We start from the raw sequence: 9,424 nt of genomic DNA on the forward strand, positions 1-9,424 counted from the left end.
CTGAATTGGGGAAGGAGATAGGAAGACAGACTTGGGGAAGAATAAGCAGAGCACGGGGTTGGAGATCAGAGGAATGATTATAGTTGGGTTTGTTTTGGTTCAATACATGTTGTCGTCTTTCTGAGCAGAGCTCCTCAATTATATATCCGGCTTGCCGGTGGGTTGAGTACTTGGAAACTTGACACGTTCACTCTTCCTCTGTGCTGTTGCCGTAAGGGGTACCGCTGACGGGCCGGCTTCAGGCAGTGCAGGTGCAGTAGGCGCTGCCGTGACAGATAATGGCTCTGAGATCATTCCTGCGGTTCCTGCTTCTTCCCTGCGCCATTTTGCTGCGCCTGCTGCAGCTGGTAGAACGGTATCGGCGTCGCCTGCTGCTGCTGCTGATGATGCAGATGAAACATCTGCTCCTGAACGCTGATTTGGATCTGCTGGCTTAGATTGTTGGACGAGCAAGAATCCCCGAGCTCTGCAGTCGCGAGTTTCAGGCGTTGGACCTCGCCGGTCAGTGCGTCATTCAATGCTGTTCAACAAGACAACAAAATACGAGATTAACCTCCAAAAAAACATAAAAAAATGAATTAACCCATCAATTTCCCATGTTGCTACCACTTAAACTCTATAGCTGACATATGTTCTCTCAAAACACATGGTGATACGCTAGCCTGCCGCAATTTTTTAGAGTGCAGTGCATATGCTCCTACTCCTACATGCTAGACACTAACATCGGCAGAGGAACCACATACTTTATCTGAAGAAAGGGCGTGAGATTAAACAAACACGAGCAAATCTTGTTCCTAGATGATGCATGGTTAGCACATCTTCCTAGACACCAGTAGCAGTACATGCTAACGACTACCGGTATTGCGCGAGGGATCGCATAGAAAAGCAGCCAACCACCAACCCGGCTGTCTCCAAATGCCAACACGAGCTCTCACCCACGATTCAGACTTTCAGAGCCGTGGGCACACGGACTGGGCCGGACAAGCCAGCATGTCAACGTCAACTTCAATGAGTTGCTTCTGCTAACTTATCCAAGCCGATCTAGCATGCTACTCCTAGTGCCTAGCACACCGGCCGGACGTTGACGAACACAGCGAGGAAGAAGCAAGTGTGCAGGTGAGGTGAGTGAGATTTGGAAACGCACCGTCACGCAGCTGCTCCTGCTGCTCCATGGCCTGCAGCCGGAACTTGAGCTCGTTGTTCTGCGTTGCGATCCCCGCGGAGTCACGCTGTGAAGGCAAAAGAAAATTGGTTGAATCACACGATCAAACGATCGGCACGAAGGATTTCGCTGCAATTCAAAGTGCATTGGAGATTAAGCGAGGGCAGCATAGGGAAGAGTAGCTAGCTAGGTACCTGAAGAAGCGTGAGCTGGGCGGAGAGAGTGGTGGCCTCCGTCTGCAGGATCTGAACCTTCTGCTCCAGCTCCGCAATGTATCGCATCTTCCGCTCCTTGGACCGCGCCGCCGACTGCCTGTTGGCCAGCACCCTAGCAATAGCAAGCAACGAACCACAGCTCGATCAGTCCAAAGCTAAACATTTTACAAGCTCGATGGATCCAAAGAAGTAGTAAGAACAACGGAGCCACGCGCGAGAGCTCAAAGATTTAAGATGAGTGGCATTGAGTAGTGGTAGGAGTTTTACCTCTTGACGCGCTTGGGGTCGGCGAGCGCCATCTCGGCCAGCTTCTCGTCGGCCATGATCTTCTTCATCTCGACGGGGGTGAACTCGCCGCTGCCGAACTCGAGCTTGAACATGTTGGGCCCCGGAATGACGCCGTTGGCGGCGCCCGTCGCGCCGGCGGAGAAGTTGAGCTTGCCGATGAGGCTGTCCATGGACAGGCTCCTGGCGTGGTGCGCGGCCGGTTCCCCCGCGGCAGTCCTCTTGAGCCCCTCCCGCCTGTCGGCTGCGGCGGCCTCGGTCCAGAGGCGGATCCCGGCGCGGCTGTTGGCGGCGCACTCCTCCGACTCGTTCTCGCTGCTGTCGGCGCCGTTGGTCTTCATGCTGCTCCCGCGGCTGTCCCCGTCGTCGTGGCGGTCGTCGGAGGAGTTGAGCCCGTCCAGCCCCTCCAGGTTGAGGTACGCGTTGAACAGGTCGTCGTCGCCGCCTCCGCCGTGGAGGTGACCGCCCCAGCCGGGCTCCACCTTGAGCGGCGGCAGCTGGTGGTGGCCGTGGCCCCCGCCGCCCGCCGCGGGCGGGAAGTACCCGAACGGGACGTCGCTGCTGGAGCGCCGGTGCGCCTTGCGCGGGCCCTGCTGCTGCGCCGCGGGGTCGACGACGGCCTCCATGCACACGTCCCAGCGCTGCAGGGCCGCGAACGCCTGCGGCGGCGTCGGCGGCAGTCCCGGCGGCCTGGTCAGCTTGGCGCTGCCCTGCTCGGGCAGGAACTGCGCCATCGGCAGCGACATCCCCAGCGCCTGCTGCATCATCGCGGCCGCGTGAGCGTCGCCGACGCCGTTCATGCTGCGGGCGGGCGACGTACGCAAACGGCAGACGCAGCGCGGCGGCGGTGGCACGGAATGGAATGCGGGGCCGGGTCTCTGGGTCGCGCGGGCGCGTTTAAGGGTATTTATTAATCGCCGTTTGGTGACGGGCGGGCGGTCTCTCGGTGAGGCGGTGGTGGGGTTGCCCGTTGCCGTGCCGCTCCACTATTTCTTCGTTGCGCGCGTCTCTCGGCGTGGCGTGCCCCGCCTGGTTGTTTGGCCTGTCCTGGCCTCGCCTCGTCTCGTGCTTCCTTGGTGCGCTCGCCTGGGCCTCGCTACGCGCCACTCGGCGTTCGGCAGCCTAGCACTGCATGCTGTTTGGGAGCGAGCCGGGCAAGACGCAAGAACGTCGTGCGCGTAGTATGTGCATCCACCTCGTGCATGCTGTCGTCCTGTTGCAGTGCTGTCGGGACTCAGTCAGGACGTGGTGCATGCACATTCATGACGGTTTGAACATTCTGTAGTACGTACGAGTCTCTCTGTACAGTGTACTACGAAACAGCACCTTCTGCTGGACCGCACGGTGGCTAGCTTAGCTACTTCAGGCTGCAGCTGTAGCCGCCGCCGCCGCTGAGCCGCTTCATGGAATCATGGGACGATGTGGTGGTGCAGGAACGGCTCTCGATAACTTAGGCCTGGTTTAGTTAGGAGAGAATTCCTTTGACACTGGAAAAAATGAGTCGTTTCTTTTTTGTTCTGAAATTTTTTTTGTTTCCTATTTGACACTCACTTCAACTTTCATCCCTAATTTGACACTACCGTCAAATCCGTTAGCTAACGGTGTTAACTGGCCGTTAAAAAGACGTTTTTGCCCCTAAAAAAAGCGGCGTAGTAAATTTGAGAGGAAAAAAACCTATGCCTTTTTTTTTTTTGCAGTTGGACGCATGCATCAGAGACGAGCGCATGTTTTTTTTCATGGAATCATGGGACGATGTGGTGCAGGAATGGCTCTCGATAACTTGCTGTTTCTGCAATGTAGACCACAGTAGCTAGCACGAGGGACATTGGATACGTGCCAGCTAAGGCTAGATAAGGTTGGGGAGGGTATTTCAGTCATTGTTTCGCCTATTAGCTGCTTTCATTCAACTAATGAAACGGTTGTTAGTTAGGTATTCAGTTAACAATTAGTTATATTATTAGTTGAACCTATTTTTTTTATAACTATTAGCTACAAACTATTGTGGGGACCTGCTCCCTCAATCCCGAAAAGATAGTCGTTTTAGCACTTAAGCAATATCCCGCAAAGAGTCTTCGTAGGTCCTGCACCTACACTGCCACAACTCAGCTAGCTAGTCTGCTGCCCTGCCTCACCACTCACCGCTTGCCCACCCAAAGTCTGTTCGACTGAGCTGGATTGAGGTCCGCTGGTCGTTTTCGGCGCTTATTTGTTGTGAGAAAAAAATAATGTTTTGACTGGTAGATAAACAGTGTTTTGTGAGGAGGAATCACCTGGCTCCAGCGAGCCGAACGGACTGCCAACCAGCAGGCGTGAAGGTGGAGTAGTAAGACTGTCAGCATGGGTAAGAACGCAAACACCAGATCTATTCTAAGATTTGAGTTACATGCAGAAAAAGATAAGCACTCAAAACCTTCCTTCTTCAACAGCGAACCCAAAAGAAGACTTCCAGTTTCCTCCGTCCGGTGCCGCTTGCTCCTCCGTCTTCGCCTTCCTCGCGGCTGGCCACCGAGCTGCGAGCTCCAGCTCTAAAAATATCTTTGCCCCCTCCCACACCTCTCTCTCTCCTCTCGACTCCCTCTCTCTCCCTCTCGTCACGTGGCAGCACCGGGTGGCTCCTCCGAGACGGCGGCGCAACGGATGGCCACCGGTGCCATGGTGCTCGTCGCGAGCGCGGCCAGCCCCCCTCCCCCCCCCCCCCCCACCCGCGCCACGGCCGGCTCCCCTATGGGCTCGGGTGGGGCGGCGGTCAGCCCCGGCGGGTGCTGTGGCAGCGCGGCTGGCCCCTATGCTCCATTCGCTTCTTTGCGTCTCCCATGTGAAGCAAGAACATCTCTCTCTATTGGACCCATTGTAGTCTCCTCTATTTCACTCTTCTGGTCTGCACTAGGGGTTCATGGATTCATTCCATTTGTACAAGAAAAGCCAGGTGCTTTCCCTTAATCTGTATCCCCATCTTTCCATTATTACGCACCGATGCATAGATCTCGTTTCTTTGCAACGGGAACACAGATCGGTACATCTATGAATAGAGCGCGCCTGATTCCTGATTGATTCATTCGGCGCAAAGGGAGGAATCTTCTGGCTTTGTTTTGATTTTGTTCTTGATGCTGTTGCTTGGATATGATGTCAGTTTAAAGAAGCTGCCAGGGTGGTGGTATGGCCTAGCGAGCCCGGAGGTGGGCAACGAGAGCGAGGGCGCGACGGATGCGAGCGCGGACGCCGATATGGTGCCCGTGCCGATGGCGGCGACGATGGCCGGCCCGGCCTGCTGCAGCAGCCAGTGCATGGTCTCGCCGTCGGACTTGTTGGAGCTCCGCCTGCTGCCTCCGCTCCCCGGGCTGTGCCACCACCTGCAGCTGTTGCTGTTGCTCCTTCCCTCCGCCGCCCTCGTCCTGCTGCGGCGGCTAGTGAATTTGGATTTGCATGTGGTGCTGCGCCGGCTGCTGCTGCTGCTGCTGCCGGGAGGGGGCGCCGCACGAGCCGCCTCCGTCCCCACCACGAGCGGCACCTTCGAGATACGGCTCCAGAGATTTGCGTCGTCTCTCTCTCTCGAGACGCTTATTTGCGTTTCGGTTCGGCTTGAATGCAAAATGCGTCCTCTGTTTGGGTCATCTGTTGGAGCGTGTTTTTAGTACCCAAAACACTGTGAACGACCTATTTTATATTTGGGTTGTGTTGTTGGAGACAGTCTAATGATTGTTATAGGAGTATACAGGTTATTTTCACTCTGTCTTGGTACTCCCACCAGAAGCCAGAACGGCTCTCTTGAAGGGACTGAGGGAGTACACTAGAGGCAAGTGCGTATCAAATGATGATTTATGGGTTAGCTAGCCTATTTCATTTCTTATCTCTAAATTAATTATTCCTACATGGAATTTTGCTATTCTAGTTTGCTTTGGCCCCGTTCGGCTGGAGGGTTTTTGGAGGAAAGTGGATGAAAACACTGTTCCAGATAAAATGTTGTGAGAGAAAAACACTGTTCCGGATGAAAAAAACAAGCGGATCAAGTTTTGGGTCGATCCGATGATCCAAAATATGTGGGGCTGCTAGCTATATTAGTAGTGAAACATTACGTATTTGTCGCCTCGTGGCTGCCAGTTCGTGAATCATAAGGACGACCAAGTTCACTAGGAGATGGAATCAATGGCTTTATCTGCCAGCAGACCGTTGGATCCAGCACGTCGGGCACGTTTAGTTGTTTTGCCATCCAACTAGTCTCGTCTCGCTCGACATATCAAGATTTGCCAGCAGGGAAGAGTAGTTTTGGCTCAGTTGAGTTGGAAAGAAAATTCATTTAAAAATTAGTTACTCTTAGTGGCATTTGCTATTTTAACAAGTTTTGGATACCCAGAACATGTGGGACCGTCTAATATGCTAGTAGTGGAGAGTTATGTGATATCTGTCACCTCATGACTGCCAGTCTAGTTCAATGTATGAATCTCAAGGACGACCAAGTTCACTAGGAGCAGAACTCGGTGATTTTCTCTACCAGCGGACTGTTGGATCCAGCATGTCAGGCACATTTGATTGTTTAGCCTATCCAGCTAGTTTCATATCTCTTGGCACTGGTAGAGAACCGAGCTTTACTCCCGGTGGAGAACCCCCTCTAGTCCCGGTTCCCCACCTGGGAGCAAGCATCCGGGACTAAAGGGGGGGTCCTTTAGTCCCGGGTCAGGAACCGGGACTAAAGGAGAACCTTTAGTCCCGGTGGGTAACACCAACCGGGACTAAAGGTGCCTCCTGACATGCCACGATGGCCGGCACCTTTAGTCCCGGTTGGTAATACGAACCGGGACTAAAGGTTTTTTTCTTTTTTCTTTTCTTTTCATTTTTTTATTTTCTTTTCAAAATAGGTTTTCGAAGTCGTATTGTACGCTGCTAATTATACATTTATACGCGCATATAGTATGTTTCGGTTCAAGCACAATGAACGTATTAAATCACACAATTCAAGCATAGAAATATATATATATATATATATGCATGCATCATATATATATTTACATGCATGCATGCATATGTGTATTTTACATTATATTATTTTATGTGCATATATTACAAAAGATTGCATTATAGTTGTTGTGACATAACAAGTTTCCTCTCATCCTCTAACTTGGCTTCAATGGCAGTGTTGGGTCGAAGTAGAACTCGCCCTTGGAATCGATGACCTGCTCATTAAAAAATCCGGCTATAGACTCTTGAATTGCTTTGATTTGGTCTTGCCGTATGACCTTTTCCTCCAACCATCGAGTCTACAGGTTTGAATTAAAGGAAAATAAATTAATATATGTGCATATATATATATATAAAGACATAGTAACACAATCAATAATAATAATTAAATGAATATATAGTGTATTTTTAACGTACTTTGAGTCTCTCTGTAGGAGTTCTTTGGGAGAGCACCTTTATAAACTTGCAAACATAGTAACCACAGTAGTTGTTCCCCTGTTCCTGCCTCAGACACCACTTTACGAGAAAAAGATTTGTCATCCAATTTGGTGATCCGGTGAAAGCTATATGTTTAATTAATAAAGATGATGTGATTCAGGGGACTTACTTTCAAAGGGATTACATTCAGTGGCGCTTTGCATTTTTTCATGTGTTGCTTCTCAATAAAGGTTTTCCAAACACTGCCCAATAAAAAATTTGCCACGTCATCAGATATAGTTAATCATCATGTTTGTGTGTATATATAGTTGCTAGAGATCCCAAAATTACCTCTGAATAATATCTATCATATCTTGGTAGTCTTGTTGTGGTTTTCTCATCGAGTCATAGATTATCAAGTGACTTTTCACCAGATCGATGTCCATCAATATCCAGTGATTGCTGCATGTGTTTATAGGATATAACGCATAACACTCATTAATTAACTAGAATCAACATATGAGCCATTAAGGATATGATCGACATGATTAACACTCGCTTGAAGTTATAGGGAAAGAGTATATCCTTCTTGTGGCGTTGGTTCACTAAGAAGTTCACGAGGTTACTCTCTGACTCATACTTCCAATTAGTCTTTGGAGTAATTGGGTCTTTGAATACTATATGGGGATCAACAAAACCAATTTCATTGTAGCCTTCCTTTCTGAGCTCTGTCATTGTAAATCTGCATATATATAGTACTTGTTAGGATAATTTATATGCATATACACACATATGATGAGTTTAATAATAGATCAAAAGAATGATTACTTACAGGCAATAGCAGCTAATGATAACTTTGTCCAGAGAGGTCAGGTGGCATAGTTGATGAAATTCTACAAAGTCAACATACATAACATCATCGCCACGGAACCAATGTTCGTCTCTAATTCTGACACCAACGCAGAAGTCTCCACTGGTAGACGCCTGCATGTACCACTTGTTTAGCAGGTACATTTGCGTCCCCAGATCAGATAAGGCTTGAGGGTTGTATAGACTCTGGCCTAGTACAATTTTTTTCTTCCAAATATCAACCTCCGCCGCACTCTTAATGTTTCCATCACCAAACATCTGGTAAAGGTCGAGACCAGTCTCATCAAGAAATTCACCAAGGTGATCCAAATCGACATCCGGAGGTATGTTTGCCTGATGCATTAATCCTAAATTCGAACCATATTCATTACCAACAACTAGCAGGGGGATTGATTGGTGCGCTTGTTGTCCGAGTTGGGCAACTCCTTTCCCTGCCCGCTTCTTTTTCTGTGCCGCCTCAATTGACTTGGTGAGAGTGCGGTCATAGTCTGATAACGTTGATTTGGACGGCTTACGAGATTCCCACTGTTGTTGCTGGTAAGAAGTCACCTTTTTTCTTAGAATATCTGGAGCTACGAAGAAGTACGGTTTCTCTGGGTTTCTCCTTGCTTCTTGATTCATTTTAAGTTTGTCATAGAATCTAGACATGTCTTTTTTATATGCATCAGTTCCTTCTTCCTTCTCTTTAGATATTATTTTGGGAATAGCCCTTGGTTTCACGGTGGCTTTCTTTGTAGGCGGGGACTGGTTCTTCGTTTGAGGGGCTGGCCTCTTGCTAGGCTTCTTGGTAGGTGGGGGCGGGGGAGGCGTTGGAGACCTCCTTGGAGGTGTTGGCAGCGGCGTTGGAGACCTCCTTGGAGGTGGCGGCTGCGGCGTTGGAGACCTCCTTGGAGATGGTGTGGATGCAGCTTCGTCTTCCAACACAATGTCATCGTACAGAGCACTATGATGATCTGGCGATTGAACAATTGGATTTAGGTTGGGGGAGGATCTGCTACAAAAAAAGGAATGACATATTATTATGAGCAGATTGTTAATTATTTAAGCCAATACAAATTAATGATGTAGTGTTTTCATCCGCACGTACCTATGGTGAGGTAGTTCAGGAGGAGGTGGAGCCGACATCCCTGGAATGATGATGTAGCGCTTGCGCCATAGAATGAATGTCTTCTCCGCTTCTCCTAGAGTCTTCTCGCCATCACCTCCAGGAATGTCAAGAGGCAAATCACTAAAACCTTTTTCAGCTTTATCTACCGAGATGGTAGCATATCCTTCTTGGATTATATTCCCATGAATCCTTGGTGTCTTGGTTCGGTTGATAGGATTAACAAGACCGATAGCCACCTTGATTGTGGAATTCTCCTTCAGAATGTATAGCTCACACGTTGTACAAGGTTCAGTGATGTCATCCACAGGGAAGCGCAGTCCTGTGTCCCCTTGATTTGGTATCTCCGTGGAAACGTAGCTGCTTTTCAACTGAATAGATTGGCTAATGTTGATTCCTGGCTCTGATGCCTGCTTG

The 9,424-nt window shown here is 49.7% G+C and overlaps 1 protein-coding gene across 1 annotated transcript; it reads right to left on the reverse strand.

Moving 5' to 3' along the window:
* Positions 1-23: 23 nt before the first annotated feature.
* On the reverse strand, positions 24-2,529 carry LOC136540738 (bZIP transcription factor 29-like). Its single transcript, XM_066532751.1, has 4 exons — positions 1,645-2,529; positions 1,357-1,489; positions 1,145-1,229; positions 24-520 (listed from the first exon to the last, which is right to left on the reverse strand). The coding sequence occupies exons 1-4, from the start codon at positions 2,460-2,462 to the stop codon at positions 291-293; spliced, it is 1,266 nt and encodes a 421-aa protein (XP_066388848.1). The 5' UTR covers positions 2,463-2,529; the 3' UTR covers positions 24-290.
* Between the last annotated feature and the right edge of the window lie 6,895 nt (positions 2,530-9,424).

The sequence above is a fragment of the Miscanthus floridulus genome, chromosome 2 (genome assembly GCF_019320115.1).
Source record: "Miscanthus floridulus cultivar M001 chromosome 2, ASM1932011v1, whole genome shotgun sequence".
In the NCBI taxonomy this organism is placed as follows: Eukaryota; Viridiplantae; Streptophyta; class Magnoliopsida; order Poales; family Poaceae; genus Miscanthus; species Miscanthus floridulus.

Coding starts and splice junctions, on each gene's coding strand:
- LOC136540738 (XM_066532751.1), bottom strand. CDS start 2,462: ATGAACGGCGTCGGCGACGCTCACGCGGCCGCGATGATGCAGCAGGCG. Junction 1,490..1,644: donor GACCCCAAGCGCGTCAAGAG/GTAAAACTCCTA, acceptor TGCTATTGCTAG/GGTGCTGGCCAACAGGCAGT. Junction 1,230..1,356: donor CCCAGCTCACGCTTCTTCAG/GTACCTAGCTAG, acceptor TTGCCTTCACAG/CGTGACTCCGCGGGGATCGC.